General features: G+C 37.6%; 1 protein-coding gene across 1 annotated transcript in view; it reads right to left on the bottom strand.

Annotated features, from left to right (window-relative positions):
• LOC112045122 (putative fatty acyl-CoA reductase CG5065) overlaps positions 1 to 22885 on the bottom strand; it is a 46661-nt gene that overhangs the window by 7856 nt on the left and 15920 nt on the right. The window contains exons 2-11 of the mRNA XM_052883069.1: positions 14063 to 14325; positions 13266 to 13382; positions 9305 to 9427; positions 6895 to 7020; positions 6149 to 6302; positions 5448 to 5549; positions 3569 to 3761; positions 2527 to 2633; positions 1763 to 1895; positions 892 to 1149 (exon numbers count right to left, since the gene is read on the bottom strand). Of these exons, the coding sequence (XP_052739029.1) occupies positions 892 to 1149; positions 1763 to 1895; positions 2527 to 2633; positions 3569 to 3761; positions 5448 to 5549; positions 6149 to 6302; positions 6895 to 7020; positions 9305 to 9427; positions 13266 to 13382; positions 14063 to 14176 (1427 nt within the window). The 5' untranslated portion in view covers positions 14177 to 14325. The remainder of the gene's footprint in view (positions 1 to 891; positions 1150 to 1762; positions 1896 to 2526; positions 2634 to 3568; positions 3762 to 5447; positions 5550 to 6148; positions 6303 to 6894; positions 7021 to 9304; positions 9428 to 13265; positions 13383 to 14062; positions 14326 to 22885) is intronic.

The raw sequence follows: 22885 nt of genomic DNA, 5'->3' as shown, positions 1-22885 counted from the left end.
TGTTGGACACGTCGAAGTCGAAGGTGTCGTGACACTCACCTCCGCAGCGTGTTCCTGGAGCGCGGCAGCGTGTCGGGGCTCTCCTTGAACAGGAACCTGCGGATGCCGAGCACGTAGCTCTCGATGTACGCGTCCCAGTCGATGTTGGACACGTCGAAGTCGAAGGTGTCGTGACACTCACCTCCGCAGCGTGTTCCTGGAGCGCGGCAGCGTGTCGGGGCTCTCCTTGAACAGGAACCTGCGGATGCCGAGCACGTAGCTCTCGATGTACGCGTCCCAGTCGATGTTGGACACGTCGAAGTCGAAGGTGTCGTGACACTCACCTCCGCAGCGTGTTCCTGGAGCGCGGCAGCGTGTCGGGGCTCTCCTTGAACAGGAACCTGCGGATGCCGAGCACGTAGCTCTCGATGTACGCGTCCCAGTCGATGTTGGACACGTCGAAGTCGAAGGTGTCGTGACACTCAACTCCGCAGCGTGTTCCTGGAGCGCGGCAGCGTGTCGGGGCTCTCCTTGAACAGGAACCTGCGGATGCCGAGCACGTAGCTCTCGATGTACGCGTCCCAGTCGATGTTGGACACGTCGAAGTCGAAGGTGTCGTAACACTCACCTCCGCAGCGTGTTCCTGGAGCGCGGCAGCGTGTCGGGGCTCTCCTTGAACAGGAACCTGCGGATGCCGAGCACGTAGCTCTCGATGTACGCGTCCCAGTCGATGTTGGACACGTCGAAGTCGAAGGTGTCGTGACACTCACCTCCGCAGCGTGTTCCTGGAGCGCGGCAGCGTGTCGGGGCTCTCCTTGAACAGGAACCTGCGGATGCCGAGCACGTAGCTCTCGATGTACGCGTCCCAGTCGATGTTGGACACGTCGAAGTCGAAGGTGTCGTGACACTCACCTCCGCAGCGTGTTCCTGGAGCGCGGCAGCGTGTCGGGGCTCTCCTTGAACAGGAACCTGCGGATGCCGAGCACGTAGCTCTCGATGTACGCGTCCCAGTCGATGTTGGACACGTCGAAGTCGAAGGTGGCGCGGTCCTCGGGCGACAGCGCGCCGCACAGCGCCTGCACGTTGCCGTCCGCGAACGCCCACTGGCGCGTTGTGAAGTACTCCAGGCAGGAGGACGCCTTCTCTAGCTTGTTTTGGACACGCACCATCCTGTGACAGAACATCTGGGTGTTCAGTATACATCATCACCAGTAACAACCCTTATTCAGCTTACTGCTGAGCAGAATCTCAGAATTATAGGGGTGAGGCGTATAGCCCAAAGTCTCACGTACTTATGGTTTCCTCACAATGTTTTTGCTTCACCGTTTGAGACACGTGATATTTAATTTCCCAAAATGCACATAACTGAAAAGTAGGAGGGACCTGTCCCGGATCGGATTTAAATCTACGCTCTCATAATCGAAGGACGTCGTATTCACTGGGCTATTACGCCTATCAGTACAGATGTACAATAAAGTTGGTGTGTTGAGAGCCTTCTTATGATAGTTAGCGACCAAGTTTCGGAATCTTAGGGCATCTATGTTTCCGAGACTTGATCCCAAATCGACTCGCTATCATAAGACGGCTCAGCTCAGCTTTGGAACGAGCTATACTCGGAGTATATCGAATCAGAAATGAGGAGATCCGCAGAAAAACCAGTCACAGACATATTCCAACAAGTCAGTCGGACTGACGACATCATCCGAGTAGCAGGGAGTCGCTGGATGTAGACGGTTCAGGATCGGTCCATCGGCTGATGAGATGAATATGATGAGATACTCACATGGGCTTGCCGCCCGACAGCTTGGCGAAGAAGTCGACGACGAGCGCCGGCGCGCGATGCTGCAGCAGCGCCAGCGTGTTGTGCAGCGGCCGGTTGCTCGTGATGTTGCCGCCCGGGTACCACACCACTTCGCCTGGCACACACAGTTATGTTCAAATAATTTAGCTAGCTAACCAGACATTCTTACGTAGTCTATCTGTCACACACACTCGTCAAACTAAACAATCGCAGGGCCTGTACCTTTACCTACAGTCGATATTCCTTGGATGTGCACAAAACATTCCTTGTTCTAATATCCTCACCCTACCCAGAAAGCATCACAGTAATCTGCACACTTACGAGATATACTAAACGCGTAAAATGCTATTTGGCTCTTCAACCTCACTGGAAGACGTCAGGTAGGTAATAATATTAAACTTAAGATAATGGTGATAATAATCATTCGAAAACTTAAAATTAAAGTTACGAGGGTTCCAAACGCGCCTTGGTCCCAGTAATAGTTGAATAGAAACATCTAGACTTCTCCTCCATCTACAAACGTAGATATCGCCAAAGCAAGAGGGAATTACCTTAACATCATCGCAACGTTGTTCGAAGCAACGTCATGTCTTAATTTTATGCCAAGAAACGATCAAGTTTTTGTATCATGTGTATGTCACAGGCAATTTCCACCATACGCAACGTTCGCATGATACATCTTCAAGTTTATGCCAAGAAGCGATCAACTTGTAACATATACGATTATGTGACATGTATAAACTCACTAAACGGATGTTTCCGCATATATTTAAAGCTGGTCTTGACGAAGCGCTGCCACGTGATCGGGTTCCGCTGCCCCGTGCAGCAGTTGTACACTATCACGCCGTCGCCTCTGAAAGGGATACAAATAAACAGTTCATTATTGCGCACAGGAAATATATGAATAATAGGGCTCTGGATGCATACTGAACTATGCCTTTGCCTACTAATATTTGTCAGCTGTGTATCGATTTGAAGCGTATTTCAATTACATTTAAAAGGCAATTTGCCAGAACAGCGCAAGAGCAATAGATCAGTGGAAGATATATTGAGGTCTTGACCTCGAGTACTTAAAGTGAGTAGATATTATTTTCCTTCCAAGAAATCTCAGTAGCACTCCCGGAATTTAGAAGTTGGTGGTGTTACACCCCGTTTCCCGATGACATCATTAACATTTTATAGTGATTACAGGGCCAAACATCACCCTGCGTCCAACCCATATAATCAGCGAAGTAGTTCTAAGCTCCGAAATACCTTTCTTGTACAAAACAGGCGGTCTGGGTTGACTAGACTGAGTTCAGGCCGCTTATACTCGGGTAACTGACTCATTAAAATAAGGTTAATAATGATGATGGCTGAAGAGGTAACACAGTTTGATAAACCAATAGAAGTCGGAGTCCCGAAGTATGCACCGAAAAGCACAATGTCGATGACCTATCATTATCATTCCCTTGACGACTCCCCCCTTGATAGCATTTAGGTTCAAACCAAGCTAACGTTTTACTCCGCAACTATTAAGACACTGGTACTAGTTCGAGGCTTCCTTCTTAAATTGTAAATCAATTGGGAGAGAGCATACATCCGGACGTCATGTCTGGAACGAGATAGTCACACACGCAAAAGAGCTAAGGATCGTAAAGGTCGTATTGCTGTAAATTGAGTGGTTGGTGACAAATGTTTCTACAACGTAGAGTTAAGAAGTGCCTACTAAAAGGCTTATTCTGGAGTGAACATCCATCAGCTGATGTTATGAATTATGTTGGTGAGCACCAAGTCCCTTCAACTCACCGTCTCAAGTGAGTCCGCCAAGCGCACACGATCATCAGGTTGATGACGGTGTCGACGGGCACCAGGTCCGCCACCCGCGTGCCCGTGCCCAGCATCGTGCGGAAGATGCCCTTGCCGACCGCCGCGATGATGCCGTTGGGCCCGTTCCAGTTGTCCACCCACCCCTTCACCGGCTCCCGTACGGATGACAGCACTGCAACGTACACGTTAAGTTAAAAACATACATACAGCCGAACGTAGAACCTCCTCCTTTTTGGAAGTCGGTTAAAAAGTTGCTTATGAAGATCCAAAAGATTTAACTTTTCACCAGATTGAAAATTTACAAATATTTTTGTTATTTGTGCGTTTATGTTGTATACCTATACCTCATATAATAAAAAAATTTCACATTGAATGTAAGAAAGCTACAAATGTATGAATTTTCATCTAATTACCTTTTTTTTGGTTGTGTAATTTTATGATCTTATTTATTTTATAAACATATACAATCTTGGTTTTTTATGTATAAATTAATTAATATTGACCGTATTTACCGAAATTTCTCATAAAAATTAGGTATATTGAAGCCTTGTCTGCATTACTATATGATTTTCTTTTGTTGCTGTTGGCATGATTAACAATGCACAATGCTTGTTGAAATAAAAATTTAAAATAATTTGTAAATCGTTAGCGTAACCATTTACAGATCCTTATAATTACATCCATACTTTTGTACTGGGTAAGAAAAATTCGTCATAGATTTTTAGTTTCCTCAATAGTTCGATCAATAAAATCTAATCACAATCGGTCTGTCTTGTTTGACAATTCCGAAGATTACATGTGCTTCAGCGAAAATGTACAAGCAATATTAAATTTAATCTAATCTAATCATTTTGATTCATTGCATAAAAGTGGGTGACTAAATTACCTAGATTGTCTGATTACATCATACAAACTGTGTGTCTTATGCCGGTACAGTCGAGCAATGCAATGCAAAAAAAACCGGAAAAGAGCGAGTCGATCCGAGAACCCATACAAAGTAGTACATAAATGCTTAAACTCGATGACGGATAACTTACTTTAAAGAATATCTACTATATTATTATTAAAGCCGTGATAGCCCAGTGGATATGACTTCTGCCTCCGATTCCGGAGGGTGTGGGTTCGAATATGTCCGGGCATGTACCTCAAAACTTTTCAGTTGTGTTTATTTTAAGAAATTAAATATCACGTGTCTCAAACGGTGAAGGAAAAACATCGTGAGGAAACCTGCATACCAGAGAATTTTCTTAATTGTCTGCGTGTATGAAGTCTGCCTATCCGCATTGGTGGACCTAACCTAACCGTGGTGAGCCGAATATGGGTTTATTAATAATACATTATAGTCTAAGATTCCATTGTTTTATATATTCTCTTTCTCTCCAACGCAATGAAAGACAGAGTAATATTTCTGGTTCAGCGAGATTGGTGGATTTGTCTTCACGAGATAATGTCGAGGGTCGCATGTTAGTCCTACAAATATGCATTTATGTCGACAGTCCTATCGTATAAGAAATCGCAAAGTATTTAATAGCAATAAGCCGTTTTACAACAGAGTATCACGCACAATTTACGATCACTCGAACTTTACGATCGTGACATTCAAGCGACAATCGTTTGCCGATTATTATCTACCCTTCACCACCGATGCAGTAAAATGTGAAGAGGTAATATTTATTAAGGATGACTTCACCAGCATATGCTATGGGTAGTGTAAATTTGTACTTCTTCCAAGTAAACCCGCTTCCATCCTGGGCTTACTAGTCATTGAATAATAAGGGTTCCGTTTTTGTAATACGTACGTTCGGAACCAATGTTCAATGTTCTCCAAATGTCCAGAAGTCACTATAACAAAACTCACCAATTGATGGTCTGACGATCGCTACGGGAAGATTGCCGCACTCTTTTATAAGCATGTCCTCCGCGAGTGCCTTCGTAAACGTGTATGTGTTAGGCCTGTCTCCTGGAATTGAAAAAATATTACTTTGAAGATTGTATGACAATACAGATATCCCTGTCTCGTCCTGGGTTGGACTATAAAGTACATTGAGTTTTTGTTTCTCTGGTATAAGCTCAGAGATAGAGATCGGTCATAAATTAGCTGCATTTTGGAAAGCACCTTGAGATGTAGGTTTCAGTCACTATTATTCACATCTGATAACGATCCTTAAACCAGAGTAAAGATATTCAATTACTAGACATTCGGTGTTTAATCAGCTGCGTTTTGGAAAGCACCTTCAGATGTCGGTTTTTTGTCATTATTATTGACATTTGATAACAATACTTAACTATTCAATTACTAGTAGTAGAATTCTTCGTGACAAAACTCGTGTTGGAAAGTGATAACGCCATTATTTCTGCTGCCAAACTGCATTGCTCTTCTTCTATCGGGAGCATGTCTTTTCTTTGCGGGTGAAATTAAAAAGACATTCAGCTTATCAACACGCTTCGAGTTGACCTCTAAGGAGTGCAGGATTATCCTAGAGTACTAAGCGATGTGATGCTCTATTTTGAGCGATTTTGTCTACGATAGGTGAATCAGCTGAAGTGAAGTGTACTGACCCACTAAGTCCGGTGTGATCCTGTCCACCAGGTCGTCGGGCAGCGTCTGCACCAGCGTGACGACGTGCTCGGGGTGTGCGGGTGGGGCGTACACTGTCTCCTCTACTCTTTCTCGTTCGCAGTTGCAGTACGCCGTTGATACGTGGACCAGCGCCTGGGGACAATAACTATATGATCTCTCTAGCATAGTTTAGTAACCCTTGCTCTTAAACCGGTGTCCTATTGGCCTAAGAATAATGAGATATTAAAGCTCTTTTGTTGGAAATTGACGAAAGTGAGAGCAATAGACAAACGTAGACAAATATCTTTTAGTCCGCATCTTTTGCTCAATTTCATTGAGATTCTCGTAGCGGTCCAAGGTCGATTAAGCTTTTTGCAATGGTAAAAGTTCTCCTTACTTTGTACAGACACAGCTTTCAGAGTAATTTGCAAGTATCATTGATCACAGTTGATGTATTATGTGCAGCGTTGATGAAGAATTCTAGTTAAAAGAAAAGAGATGCGCGTCTATATTAATAGCAGGTTGGTCAGTCCTGGCATAGGCGTATATAGCGGGGGGGGGGGGGGGGGGTTTCGTGTATTTACTTCAGAGGCTTGAGCAGGACAGTCTTTATCATTAACAGCCTATTTTTAAACCCCTCCTGGGCCTGTATGCCATTGAAATAACTGCTTCTTATGAGGATGATGGTGATGATGGAAAGGATTTCGATGGTGATGACGGTGGGAATGATGTTGATGCAGCTCACCTCTAGCCCCAACATCCGATGACACAGCTGGACGAGCTGTTGCGTGCCCAGCATGTTGATGGTGACTGACAGCTTGAGTTTCTCGTCGAACTTCACCGTCGCCGCTGAGTGGAATACCACGGACACCTGAAATATATTCCTTTATACTCTTCAAAAAATAAAGCTTCAAATGTTACTTCGCCGCTGGTACGCCGGTGAAATTTTTGAGCAAGAAGAGAGCTATAAAAAACTGCTTTTTTTCTTCAAGAAACATACTTTTACTTAACCAGATCCTTATTTATACCTCATATTATCATCCCCTTGTACTTTTATACGAGAGTACACCTGGATTCCTGGGGCCGACGTTGCATTGGCCGGTGGGCATTTCCCTATCGACCTATTGAATCGAATGAATCGAAATGAAAATATCTCTCTCTTTTAGGTGCGAGGAGACGAAAGAGAGAGCGATATTTCCGAATCCATCGCTGTTGGTCGACTTTTATCTCTCTCTCTCTTCTTGAGATATGTCGTGATGAGCATTGTATAGCCTACGGTAGTACGCGCTTACCTAAGATGTACTTCTCCAATCTAAACCTGGACATACCAGGTTGACTTAAAAAAATTGTAAGTGGTAGGTATACCAGACTTTCGTTTCTGAATTAAAGTTAATAGACTTTGGGCCCAAGAACAAAATATTTATTAATGACCATACTGCTCAAAGTTTATTTACCTAAGGGATATTTATTGCAAGTCGTACAAAATTATGAATTTAGTAAACTTTCTAAGCCATCACGGTTGGCTATATAGAAGAATTTAACCACAATAGGTATAATTTATTTCCTTCCTTAATGATTACACTAAAGGTTACTTAGCATTAGTGTAACAATAGTAACCAATTATAATTAATGTTAAAAATAAGGTAGAAACCAATTTGACACATTATATTTTGTAGTTATTTTTCCTTGAATAATAACAATTTTAAGGCCTACAATTTTATTATATTGTTTCATTATAACAAAAATATAGGAAAATGTCTATCTTTAATGAAAATAGAGCAAACGCCCGGCGGTTTCACTCGGGTAGTCGCCGTTCCTGTGGGTATACAAATAAATACACTCACAAATAACGTAGCTTTCTATTGAAAAAAAAAAAAAATTGGTTCACTAGATCCAGAAACCCACAAACTTAGTTATACTTAGATATAGAATAATATACTCTTAGGTAGTAAATATTAGTGTAGACTAGAGAGACGCCTGCGAGTTCGTCCGCGGGAAAATCGGGGTTTTCATAATCATAACCCTTCCATTTAACATTTCAACAACATGAAATGTACAGACAAATTTATATGAAAATATTAAATAATTAATAAACACGTTCGCTGCGGCACGAGGTCAATTGACCTCGTAAGTCTAGCATTTTCAAAAGTTACGAGGTCAACGGACCTCGTACCACACCACACGAAGTTTTAGTAAGAGGTCAAAATACCTCGTCAGAGTAAAGTACAGAAAAATCAGTGCCGCAGCGAACATTACTAAATAAATAAATGAAATTATGGAAAATGTCAATCAAGAACTGTTATTAATTTCAAATTCGAAGAGCTTTTCGTCGCGGACGTATAAAGAGGTAAGTAATGTTTGTGTTGTTGTATGGGGTAAACTCTACATGTACTGAACCGATTTTGAAAATTATTTTACCACTAGAAAGCCACTATTTGTAAGTGTAGCTATATTCATCCCCCTTGTCTCACGGGAACGGGTACTACGCGGGTGAAACCGCGAGGCGTCGACTAATATACTATAAATCTTTCAATACACCATTGTGCGAATTCTAACTCACTTGCCAACTCACAATACGTAATTGATTTTGACGTAACATGAAAATATGCGGGAAATACCGTCCACAATCGAGAGTTCACATTCCAATATTCACGATTTAACTGAATTTACATTCAATATTCAATATCCCTGTGCCATATGTGGCATAATGAACATCCGCATAATAACGCCTCATCATTATCATTAAAATAGGTTGTATTTTAAGAACCTACTACGCTAAAGCCTCCCTCTTGATAGGAGAGGGGATATAGATCTGAGCTTCTCATAAAGATGAAGCTAATTACGAAAAATTAACTTGTTAGTAATCAGGTGTAAAAAAATGTTCTACGGATCCCTGACTATAACGTGTTACGTTACCAAGCGGTTAACCCTTCCATAAGAAGTTATCACTTCAATTAGTTTATTACTAACTGTACTCGGACTCGAGATTGTAACAGAACCAATGACCTCGTGATCCAAAGCTACACAGGCTAACCACTGGACCAAGGAGTCAGTTGACATCTGGACGCCTAACGCGGGGATAGCGCGCACAGAGCCATGTAACGCGTCCGGTCGCCCAACAAGGGGTCCAAAGGTAAAGTTATAAAATAGCAAACCTTTTGACAAAGCATAGACTGGTCCGCCGGACTGATCCCCAGCTCGGGTTCCGTGATGTCGCCGACGATTGGCACGATCTTGTTGAGCTCTTGCGGCCGGTCTTTTCTTAACGTCTCGAACAGCTGCAGACAAAACAAATATTTATGGTTGCACTTCATTTGGCTACTCGTGTTTGTGATGACATCTGACAAATGTCAACCACTAGTTAGCGCTCCGCGGTTTCACTAGTGTAAATCCCGTTCCCATGACAAACGGGATATAGCCAATGGCGTGCATACGGATGTCGATCAGGCATGCACTAGTAAGAAAATTAAGCAAACTGGAAAAATCTTTATTTAATAAGCATGAAGAAAACATTTCTTAGGATATGCAGTACTACAATGTATGTGTGAAGTGCACGCCACTGAATATAGCCTATGTTACTCTGATAATATAGCTTTCCATTAATGAAAGAATTTATAAAATCGGTCCAGTAGTTTCAGAGCCCATTTGTAACAAACAATCAACCAAATCTTACGTCTTTTTAATATTAGATAGTATAGAAAGTATAGATTAGATAAATAATAAAAAAAAATTAAAAAATCGATGCCAAAGAGGCAGTATGTAATACATCGTCGTAAAAAATACCTAACTCTTTCACCATACAATGTCGCGTGATTGGGGTCACTATACTTTTTGCTCCTTTAAACGAAAATCGATCCGAGTCGTTAACTTTCACAAGCCTATTTAACTAATACCAATTGGATGTTCTCACTATGAAGAAAAAAAACCTGCGACGTCAATAAACAATCAAGTCAACTAACATTAGATACCTGGTAACAACTTTCTTCCAACAATAAACGAATAAATCAGTCGATTTACGTCAATGGACAACATTATTTCTCATATTGTACTTTATTTAAAATAGACTAATTATTTTACTACTTTTCAAATATCACAAAATTGAAAATTTTGAAGACCCCCGAAGGTCACGAAATTATTAATTACACTCTCGATCAAGTCATTAATATTCTCTTTCAGTGAGCTTTCATTTGAGACCCCACTCGAGTATATTTGCCGACATTCGATTATTCTTCCCCACTCTACCCCCCAGAACTTTTAAACGCCTCAACCGATTTTCATCAAACATGTATAACAACACTTGCACATAAATCGCACAAATTTGGCTGGTGGGAGGCTTCGGCCGTGGCTAGTTACCACCCTACCGGCAAAGACGTACCGCCAAGCGATTTAGCGTTTCGGTACGATGCCGTGTAGAAACCGAAAGGGGTGTGGATTTTCATCCTCCTTCTAACAAGTTAGCGCGCTTCCATCTTAGACTGCATCATCACTTACCATCAGGTGAGATTGTAGTCAAGGGCTAACTTGTAAAGAATAAAAAAAAAATCACCTTTCATACAAAATAAAGTAAATGAAATCGCTTTATCCGTTCGGGAGCTATGGTGCTACAGACAGACTGACAGATAGGCAAGTCAAATTTATAACAGCCCTCATTATGCGTCGGGGGTTAAAAATAAAACACAAACCGCAGAATACTTCAGGAATTTTAAATCAACGTTTGAGTAAAACTTCATTTACCACAGTAGAACAAGTTGACTAACGCGAAACGACGTCATAAATCAACTCATCAACGATCAACGAATAATCGATCAGGAAGTAAATCAAAAAATTATTTGCTGCGAATAATGACAGAAACACTTAGATATTGACTTAAAACAAAACTGAAACTTCCTAGTTGGAAATGTAATCAACTACATGTACCAACCTACCACAGTAGAATAAGTAGACCTACGCACAACTAAAATATCAGATCAACTCATCGACGATCAATGAAGAGTCAACCAGGGAAGTATAAATCTTCCTTGTATGAGAGAAAACTTTTTAACATTTGTTTAAATTAACTTACGACACTAAAACTTCATGCACCACAGTAGAAAAGTTGACGTACGCGCAACAAAGTTGTAAATCAACTCTTCGACAGTCGACCTTCGATCTGTCATTCAGAAAAAAGAGTGTTTGAAGCGTTGTGCCAGAGAAATTGAAATGGATAGATGAGTGAAATAATTATATCCAATGCCGTAGGGATGTCACTACTTTCGAAATATCATGTTATAATTATATAAACTTATATCCCACTGCGATATGAAACCGAAAGGGGCTCTACACACTGTCATATTTACACGAGCCTTTCATGCGAGCATATCTCAAAGCATTAAAATTTACCTCTATACTTTTTTTAAGGGGTTTTAAAGCATTTCGTGATTGACAAAAATCTCACGTAAAATAATAATCAACACGTAATAAATTAATAATTATAATCAGTTGAATAACTGAATATTTCATTCAATTTGGTTTGAAAATTAATTTCTACAACCGCCTTCAAATGTATTTTTTTATTCAATGACAAGTCAACCCTGCCCCACTAGCCAAGTGGTCGATTCTCTTTCTATTTCTCTATATATAAAAAAACGCGCGTTTTATGGATATATTGTGTGAAAAGACTTTTATAACTTAATTAAATTAAAATATACCAAATGACAGGGGTGTGTAATTATGATGTCATAAACAAAAACCGATGGACTCATTGTCGGAAAAATATGAAAATATATGTGGAAATAAGTAAGTATGAGAAATTTTATCTGTTTGCTTTTAGCACAGACCACCTACTAAAGCAGAGGTTCCCAAACTTTTTTTCGCATAAAACACTTTAAAATTTGACTGGTTCCGGTGGACCCACTGCTAAATTTCTATCCAAAACTCGATAAAAAATGTTATTAGATTCATCTAATTCTATGGCTGCATCTTGCAGGTTTTCGTTGCAGCTGAATCAACAGCCACCAAGAAATAACAGTTTAAAAAATAAATAGTGAGAATTGATTACTTAGTTAATTAATAAATTGATTGTGCTGTGAGTGGATAGCATGCAAATTCGTTACAGATTCAATAAAAAATACCCTTTAAGCTCGCAAACCCGCATTGAAACCGCGGGGCACCTCTAAGCTCTAATACTAACTAGGTACTATAAGGATGGAAGTCTGGCCCCATTTTGAACCTTTAAAATAAAATGATGACGTCATTCAGTCAGCTGATAGAATGACACATACTACAACCGGAACAAACCTGATGGAATGTGAATTGACCCTAGCTGGGAATTGAACTCCGGACATGTGATAGAGGTCGTCAAATTCTATTGGCATGTTACTGAGACAACCCTACCATTAATTACACTGAAGATAATAATAACCGAAAAGCATTGCATAAGGATTTTTTGCAGCTTGTATATCTAAAATAATAAATATTTGTCGGCAAAGATTACTAACTCGCTTCTCTATTCAACTTGTTGATTGAATAAACAGATAAACTAACGTGTAAACATGCTCATCACCTGTATTCGCGAACTGAGTCGCTTTCAGAGAATAAAAGCCTTAGAACGTGTTTGGCGTTATTATTATTACAGATTGAACATAAGTAGAAGATTGCCCTCTCTTTGGCTTCAGAAAGAAGTATGGAAGTACCTCGCATTTTGTTTGACTCACTCTTCCGAGTAAACTCATCCGAGATTGTGTGAGCTCGAAGAGACGCGACACGAGTTTCTTCTTCTTTAGGGAAGAAAGAAGTAAAGAAATAATATTTTGCTTGACTCACTCTTCAACTTAAACCCACCGGAGATTTAGAGAGCTCGGAGAGATGCGACAAAACACCCTACCTTATCTTTAGCGGCAGAAAGAAATATAGAAATAAAATTTAGCTTGACTCACTGTTCAACTTAAACTCACCGGAGATTGTGAGAGCTCCTGCTTTATCATTAGCGGCAGAAAGAAATATAGAAATAATATTTTGCTTGACTCACTCTTCAACTTAAACTCACCGGAGATTGTGAGAGCTCCTGCCTTATCTTTAGCGACAGAAAGAAATATACAAATAATATTTTGCTTGACTCACTCTTCAACTTAAACTCACCGGAGATTGTGTGAGCTCGGAGAGACGCGACGCGACATCCTGCCCTCTCTTTGGCCGCATCAGCAGATAGATTTTTTTTATTTTTGGACAACTCCGCAGCAGCTTTTCCACTAACACCTGTACAAACAAACACTAAAATCAAAGTTTGGAAAACTGACTAAATATCTTCTAGGCAAGCACATTCCATCATCTTTTTTATGATCAAGTAGTCCAGTCAAGTCAAAAACAATGCAAAAGTAAAGTATAGGCAAAAGTAATGTAAATTAAAAAAAAATGAATACGGATACGGATTTCACGGAAATAATGAAGAGGTTTCAGTTACCCGTTGAACTATTCAAATCCGAAAGATCTAGGTAAACATACATCCAAACATCCATACAAACTTTCGCGTTTATAATATTTAGTAGGATAGGACTAATTTCTTCTTTCCACAAACTTTTCGTTTTGTTGGAAGAGGAAGGGGAATACTAGTCATGGACACATAGTCCGACGTATTGATAACCTCCGCCTTTTTGAAGTCGGTTAAAAAAAATTTTTGTAAAAAAAAAAGTAATACTAATTTTAAACAGGATGTCACAAATTTTTTTCAAACTATTTCAATTAGTTTTAGATAATAGATAGGTATCTAGCTTGCATTTGCATTTTATTCATTAAGGAACACTCTGTATATCTGTTCAAACTTGCAACATAACTCATGATGGTAAAACTGTACACGCCAATGGATGAAATACATTGCTTGTATATACTTAACAACAATAAATATATTTGCCGTCTATCTATCTTGTTACATAACATACCTTCCCCATAAATCCCGTACCACCAGTCACGAACACTGATTTGTCTGCGTAAAACTCCGCAACCGGAACGTAATCCTGGCTGCTCCCAAAATGGCCACCGAGGCACGACGCCATCTTTGATTCCTTGTCAAACTGTTCACAACACAACTCAAGGCATCAATTTTAGGCTTCTGTGACTCATGGATTTGTTTTTCTATTTCTTTTTTTTTTTTTGTTTAAACTAATATTATTTTAATTCTCTTCGACATGGTTGGATGCAGCATCTGAAACAATGGGGACATTTTTGTTCATTGTGGTCACACTCAGATTATGGATTAGGGTTGTCCCTGGCTAATCAAGATCAATGGGTGAATAAGATTTAGGACTTTTTTAGGGTTTCGTACGTCTGAATATGGAACCCTTATCACGCACTCGCATGCCAATCTGTCTTTTGGTCACAGTAAATTTTCTCTGTCTTTGTGCTTCCAATTATAGAATACTTACCAAATTTTAAAATTATACAATATTTCAACTTATTTGGTCTCCGTAAGTTGAAATTAGGTACACAAGTCATAATTCTTGAAACCCAAATGCAGAGGAGCAGCGTGAATAGGTGAGTTCTTAATACGGGGAGCACTTTTGAGGAACAAGGGGGAAATATTTAATTTGGATTGAAATTAAGTATTGAAGGTAGTTTTCCATTTAAATTTATTATTAATAATGTGTTGTATAATGTGATTTCGTTTGGATATTTAACCTTTTTTTTTGTTTTTGACTAATTGAAACTTAAGTGCGTTGGGATTAGTTTGAAAGCAATTTAGTTTAGTATTGTGGAACGCTTGATATTCTTTTTATATATTGATTTCTCAATGCTGAAAATTTCAGTTACGCGCTGTTTTTTATTTTGACGGTTTACTCGACTACATTCGTGACTTCGGTCAGTTACGCGCTGTTTTTTTTTTTTTAATTTTGACGATTTACTCGACGACGTTCGCGACTTTGCACGTGAAAGAAACAGTCTTTTTAACCCTATCACATTTTACATTTCAACGATACGCAATGATTGACGCTGAATATAAATTGATAAAATATGACAATCTTTTATTTATAAAGTTATATTCAAAATTTCATTGATATAGCCCCAGGGTGAAATTATCGTAATTCTTGAAACATGCAATGTTTTATACCGATCTTCTATATATTTTAGCCCTTTAGGTGTGAATTTCCAAAATTCTTAAATTACTTATTTTACGTTCATCTTAATCTTGAAATCTTGAAAACATTTGGCCTGTAGACATTTTTGCCAACGTAAAACCATTTTTCACAATTGTAATTTCAATAACGAATGACTTCCTCAATGGTGGAATTCCCAGAATTTCATTAATTAATTATATACTTAAGTTTCCTGTACTCTATTAGCACACTGATAAGGGACCGGACTCAAGGCCATGGCCGAAAGGTCCTGGATTCACTTGTCGTCCGCTGAACTGTCGGCCTCTCTTAGCAGAGTACTTTATATTAGGTGGCGATAAAAGAGAAACGCCCTGAGTAACTTTCCTTTCCCCCTGTCCCACCAGGTGGACTGACTACATCAAGCGAGTCGCAGGGATTGTGGCTCAGTATCGTGATGTTTGGAAGTCCCTACAAAAGGCCTGCAGTGGGCGAGATGATGATGATGATGATGAATTGTCTTTTTGGTGCAATTTCAGGTCAGTTTTCAAAAATATGATAGATTAATAACGTTTGGAACCCTCGTCACGCGAGTTCAACTCGCACTTGTCCGGTTTTTAGCACCAAATGACTGTACTATTAGGTAACAATGTTAACGCTAAGAGCGGCTATGACTAGCGAATAGCGAAGGCTTTACCGCATTACCATACATCGCCAACCCTAACGCACTAAGTTGATAAAGAAAAACTAGGACACAGCTGACTGGGTGACTGGAGCTCAGTCATGAATACAGTATTCATTTGACTGAAAACAATAAGGCCACATTTGCATTTGGGCGGTGAACGATTGCAAGCCTCCCGAAGACACTGTATTGATTCAGATTGTATAGTGAGAAAAGATTTCATACTATTAGATATGTCACATGTATATAGATTGATCCTTATTAATAGATCACAATGTCGAATTGTGTGTTCAAGAAATCTAAAAACTACTATATACATAAATATATAATGTAAGTAAACAGAAAACTGTATGTTTACGCTCAGAGGAGTAGATCATCAGATCACTTTCTGCGGTGATTTTGTAGGCACGTAACACATCTAAAAAATCACACAAGTACAAGTAAGTATAAAACATCGTTGATAGTGGGTAAGTTGTTTGCACGGTGTTAGAAATTATTTTTTGAAGTGATAACTTATTATTGTAGGGTAAACCGCTTCGTAACGTAACGCGTTACGGCGCCACTCTGTCTGGCTTCCCTTTCTCTCATACTTTATATTTCACATACTTTATTTGAATTTATTTGAAAAACCTCAATGACAAAGGGTCACTGGCAGAGATCTCTTATAGAGATAAGTGTTTCCTTGTCCACTGTTTTTCTTTTTACTTTTGTGTGTTACTAATATTGGTACAAAATAAATTAAAAAAAATAAAAATAAAATGACATTGTAGATGAGAATGTCCTCTACATTTTTTGTCATATAAACGTTAGTGTAAAATTCATAGTTTTGGAGAAAAACGCAATCCAAAAACTTTTTGAGTTTCTGAGTCACTCCAAGGGAGGGAGCGGTCTATGTACTCAAGTTAAGCTTGTTGATAGGTTGTTCCCTACCGATAATTAAAAATCTCGAGTCATGTAATTCTTTTATTCATGTTTCCCAGATTTCATGTATTAATAGCAAAGGACCTATCTATAAATCGACAATATATCAATTACCACCATCGATCTAATATTTTTAACCGACTTCAAAAAGGAGGAGGTTCTCAATTCGGTCGGTATTTTTTTTTTTTTATGTATGTACACCGATTACTCAAAGACGCCTGGACCGATTTCAAAAATTCTTTTTTTGTTTGAAACGGTATAGTCCCCATTTGGTCCCATTGCCATCATGTCAAGATCTGATGATGGAATCCTGGAGAAATTGAGGGGAACTTTCGAAAATTATATGGGTGTCTAGTGTGTTCGTATACTTTTCCATTTAGTACTTTTAAGCACTACAATTTCATGAAAGTTTAAAATCGATCTGATGATGGAGCCATAAAACAGATGAGGGAACTCCTCGGTGATTTACAGCAGTTACCTTGTGTTTGGGCTTGATTAATTTGTATTAATGAGAGCTTTCCATATAGATAGGTTGTGACTGTCATTTAGGGGTTTGGTGATGAAGACCAAGGACAATTAAGGGAACTCCTTAACAGTTTACAGTAACTACCTTGTGTTTGGCCTTGATTAATTCGTATTGCTGAGAACTTTCTACCTAGATGAGTTGTGTCTGTTATTAGGGGTCTGATGATGAAGACCAAGGTCAATTAAGGGAACCCCTTAACGGTTTACGGTAGCTACCTTGTGCTTGGGCTTGATTAATTTGTATCGCTGAGAATTTTGTACCAAGATGGCTTGTGACTGTCATTAGGGGTCTGATGTATTCGTTTGAGATGAAATTTTACACTAAAAATGGAAAAATAATAAAAATTTTAATAAAAAAAATACAACCGACTTCAAAACCTAAAAACGTACCCACTAAACTAAAAAGCGAAAAATAACATCATAATATGTTCTACCTGCTGATCAGTATGAAGGCGGTGCTTAGCCGGTGTTGTCTTAATTTAAACCATTTCTGACAGGACCACATGAAACAACACTGTCTGCAAAATCTAAATCTATAAGATATTCTCACATGGCTTGAATTAATACATCACCGGCTTAGCACCGCCTTTATACTGATCAGCAGGTAGAACATATTATGATGTTATTTTTCGCTTTTTAGTTTAGTGGGTACGTTTTTAGGTTTTGAAGTCGGTTGTATTTTTTTATTAATTTTTTTATAACACCACTATACGACTATAAACAACAAATACATGTAAAAGAAATAAAGGATTATCAAAATCGGTTCAGTCGAGTTTTCCCCTTAAAAACTTACAAAATTCACAAACTTTACCACTATGTAACAGTAGCAATGTATAAGGAAAAATTACTATTAACTAATGTGTAATTAACAGGATAAAATTTATTTTAGTTTGTACACGTGTTCTGAAATAGAAATCGGAGAAATAGTCTTCAAGTTTATTGTAATGATGAGCATTTTTAATAGATAGGGGAATTGATCCACGTTGATCGATATCTGTAGGTCTCAGAACACAGAAATCTCCAGAAGGTATGATCGCGCACAGGAATGAAGCCGTTGAAATTAGGTACTCTTTTTTTGTGTTATTTCACGAACAAGCAACAATGATTTGTCACGAACAGGCAATGTGTTATGTGACGTGTCATACAGGTACAATTTTTGGACACAATGCGTGCTTTATAAGGAGGGTTAAACGTGGCTTTTGGTGTTTTCTCAGCCTACACTAAAAAGAATCCGAGTGGTTATCTCGAAAATCGAATTACAGTGGTGAGATTTCTAGACTTTGATACTTACTCAGTACTGATCTCCGACCAACTCCCAGTCGTTCAGCATTTTAATAACTATTTGACATTCGCATAAAATAACATTTAATTGAACCTGCTCTACAGCTTACTAACATGATCAATATGTTTTAGAATTATATATATCTGTCATGATATAACTATCATGAGTTTTAATCATATTAATTCTTATAAAACACGGCTAAAACTCACGTGATACAAGCTCGGAGTATGCCAGACTAGTTTCGAACCCTTAGTCATGATCTGGTTCTTGTAACGCGGCACGCTCCAAACTACGAAGCGGCGCGAGTGCAGCCGCTCGCAGCGCGCGTTTGGAGAGACTATGGGTTCGAAATTAGTCGGACATACATACTCCCGTTATATGACATTGTATCAGGTAAGTTTTTCGGCGTGTTTTTTGAGAAGTTCGTCGAAACCCGCGGAAATTATGAATTTTTGCGGCATAAAATTATCCTATGTTCTGCTCCAAAGTGCAATTTATCTCAATTCCAAATTTCCTCCAAATCGTTTCAGCGGTAAAGCCGTGCAAAAGTAACGGACAGACATACAGTAACGTTTTATTATAAAATATACTCATATATGTATAACAACTAACATAGATGCGAGTATGAGTTTGTTTGTTAATTATGCCTTGTGCATATGTTTTCTGTGGTTATGCTTTTTAGACTAAACTTCTACACCAATTTTTATGAACATTGCTTCGTTGATTTTACCTTCCCCGAGTAACACAACAACTACGAGTATAAAAACATCACAAAAATTAATTATAAATTAATTTTATCAGGAAAATTATTGTATCACACATTTTGTGTGCACTTTTTGTAAATATCTCCAAATTTTCTATAGTAAAAAATATGACGTAATCACCTTAATATATTTAATATAAATTATATAATTATAAATTAATTTTATCAGGAAAATTATTGTATCACACATTTTGTGTGCACTTTTTGTAAATATCTCCAAATTTTCTATAGTAAAAAATATGACGTAATCACCTTAATATATTTAATATAATTATAAATTAATTTTATCAGGAAAATTATTGTATCACACATTTTGTGTGCACTTTTTGTAAATATCTCCAAATTTTCTATAGTAAAAAATATGACGTAATCACCTTAATATATTTAATATAATTATAAATTAATTTTATCAGGAAAATTATTGTATCACACATTTTGTGTGCACTTTTTGTAAATATCTCCAAATTTTCTATAGTAAAAAATATGACGTAATCACCTTAATATATTTAATATAAATTATATAATTATAAATTAATTTTATCAGGAAAATTATTGTATCACACATTTTGTGTGCACTTTTTGTAAATATCTCCAAATTTTCTATAGTAAAAAATATGACGTAATCACCTTAATATATTTAATATAATTATAAATTAATTTTATCAGGAAAATTATTGTATCACACATTTTGTGTGCACTTTTTGTAAATATCTCCAAATTTTCTATAGTAAAAAATATGACGTAATCACCTAAATATATTTAATATAAATTATATAATTATAAATTAATTTTATCAGGAAAATTATTTTATCACACATTTTGTGTGCACTTTTTGTAAATTTTATTTTACTTGGACGAATTTTACGTGGACGAAGTCTCGGACGTCCACTAGTAGGTACTTAATAGATACCTAATTTGTTATTAAAACTCTATTGTAAACCTCACTTAGTTCAGTCTATAAGTTACACGATAATAGAGTTTTAAAAACCCCTATTTTTCCACCACTGGTTTCACTGGTGAACAGGTAATTATTTTGAATAGAATCTGTCGTCTATGGTAAATATTGTGAAAAATGCATTTACTTAGATTTTTTTTTAATTTGGCTGGCAATTTCAGTCTCTACGTTCATTAGCCAAACTCTAATGAACGTAGAGACTGAAATTGCCAGCCAAATTAAAAAAAAATCTAAGTAAATTCTGAAAATTATAGTGCAAGTATTGGAATTACTGAGTTTAATACTTATTTATTTATTTATTACTGAGTTTAAAAAATATTTAAACAAATTATGAAAACGTGTTTTTTTTTAATTTGTTTAAATGATTTTTTAAATTTGGCGGTCGATTTCAGTCTCTACTTTCATTAGCCAGACTCTATTCGATTATTTTATGTGTTTATTTTATCATTGTCTATTTTTTTATAATCATGTTTATAGAATAGCTTTAAACCACTAGTTTCATTTGGCGAAATTGTAGTGCCGTTGTATTTGAAAGTTAATATTTTTCAAAGTTGTGGATGGCTTTAAACTTACTAACAGCCCTTCATAAACTGGGAAATGAGCTTCAAAAGTAGGTCGTTAGTTACCTGGATTGTGAACTACGGCTCTAGTTCGAAACACCACATGTTTATATCAAAATCAGTATGTCATTCTTCCGAGCACTGAAAATTGTAATGCACTAAAACTGGTCCACAAGTTCTTTAATACAAATGTTACTAAATCGAACGTTCGATCACCAAACTTATATCAGGAGATAGGTATATTTAATGATTTGATAAAACAAGTTCATATGACACATTTCGCATAACCTATAAGTTGGACTAGAGAAAAATCTAAATGTCTGAGTGAAAGGTAACTTCAAATTCTTTTTTTACGACACTTCAGGGACGCGTCGAGATTTTATATGATTGATTAATAAATCAGTGTTGTATTTATTTTTAGTGTCAGTGGTATGTGGCGGCTTCGGATCTAAAGGTATTTAGTTCGAGTCCTGGGGTTACGAAATGTTGAAAGAAAGAAAATTAGTTTATTGGATACACACACACACATAATACATAGAAGATAACAAAAGAAAACTAAAATTAAAAGATATTAATTATTATAGACCACTCAGTATGTGCTACGCTAGGGATGGATATTGAGGTTTTCTTTCTTCTCTTCTAATTCTATTCTAATTCTCTTCAGTAGCCCGGAGTTGAAACATTACCTCGGAGTGCACGTTATGTCGTCGGTTAGTCCATAAAATATTAAAAAAATAATTAACTCAAACTAAATTAAATTAAATTTGGTCCGCGGGGTCTGAGTACTCGCTTTCTTTTTAAAGAAATCGCAAAGCGTTTAAACGACGCCTCCTGTGAAGGCTGGCCTATATTTAGGTCAGAGGATCGGCTACGACGCCTAAATAATGTAGAAATAATTTTATATTTCCTTTTATTTTATTTTTATAAAATAAAAATAGTTAATTTAGTTAAATATAACTGTTTTATTTAGTGTAAATAATAGGGATGATGACAGTTTTTTAAATTGTATATAAATTAAGAGTATACTAATAGTAAAGCAATTTTGTAAAAGGAACAGGGTATCTGCGATCATTACTTTCGGAGCTACAGGGATTTAAAGAGTCAGATTTGCGGCGCTGCCGCGGATCCCTGAAAAACGCCCCATACAAAATGGCTCGAAAAAATGACGTCATAGACGTCAATGTAATGATCGTTAGATTTGTATGCGCGTTCAAACAAAATTACTAATATCTTTGTTATTTGTGCGTTTATCTTTATAGTTCATATATTAAAAAATGTCACATTTGATGTAAGGAAGCTAAAACTTTATGAATTTTCATCTAATTACGATAAAAAAATTTTAGTAGTTTTTGAAATTTTATAATCTCATTTATTTTGCAAATATCCAGACAATCTTTGCTTTTTATGTATAAATTAGTTAACATTGACCCTATTTACCCGAATGTATCATAAAAATCAATATATTCAAACCTAGTCATCATCCCCATTGTAATTAACTCTAATATTTTTTTTTTAGTCTTTGATTTTGTTTTATTGATGCAATGTCAAATTTTAGTTTCCGGGTGGGCATCAGGTCTCCGCAGTTAGAGTGTATTTATTGAGGATGTCTACCCACGTGGTCAGCTCAGAATTACGACCGACGCTATAAATACATTAGTCACCATGTCAATACCAACAACCAGTGCCCAGCGTTGCTATAGAGACGCTATGTGTAAAAAATATTGGCCAAAGAGACACAACAGACCATATATACAATTGTCAGACCAGTTTAACCTATTGACCAAAAAATAAAGAGTAACGTAAGTGATATATCAGTTTATTATTAAGTTATTTTGTGAAATGATTGTAGTATTTCACGTAAGCCAACTTAATCTTCAACAATGAGTTTTTATTATACAACTAGCAGACGCCTGCGACTTCGTCCACGTGTAAATAAATGTAAACTTTCAACCCCTATTTCAACACTTTAGGGGTTCAAAATTTTTT

This window comes from Bicyclus anynana, chromosome 8 (genome assembly GCF_947172395.1).
Source record: "Bicyclus anynana chromosome 8, ilBicAnyn1.1, whole genome shotgun sequence".
NCBI lineage: Eukaryota > Metazoa > Arthropoda > Insecta > Lepidoptera > Nymphalidae > Bicyclus > Bicyclus anynana.
This window is presented reverse-complemented; position numbering and strand designations above follow the sequence as displayed.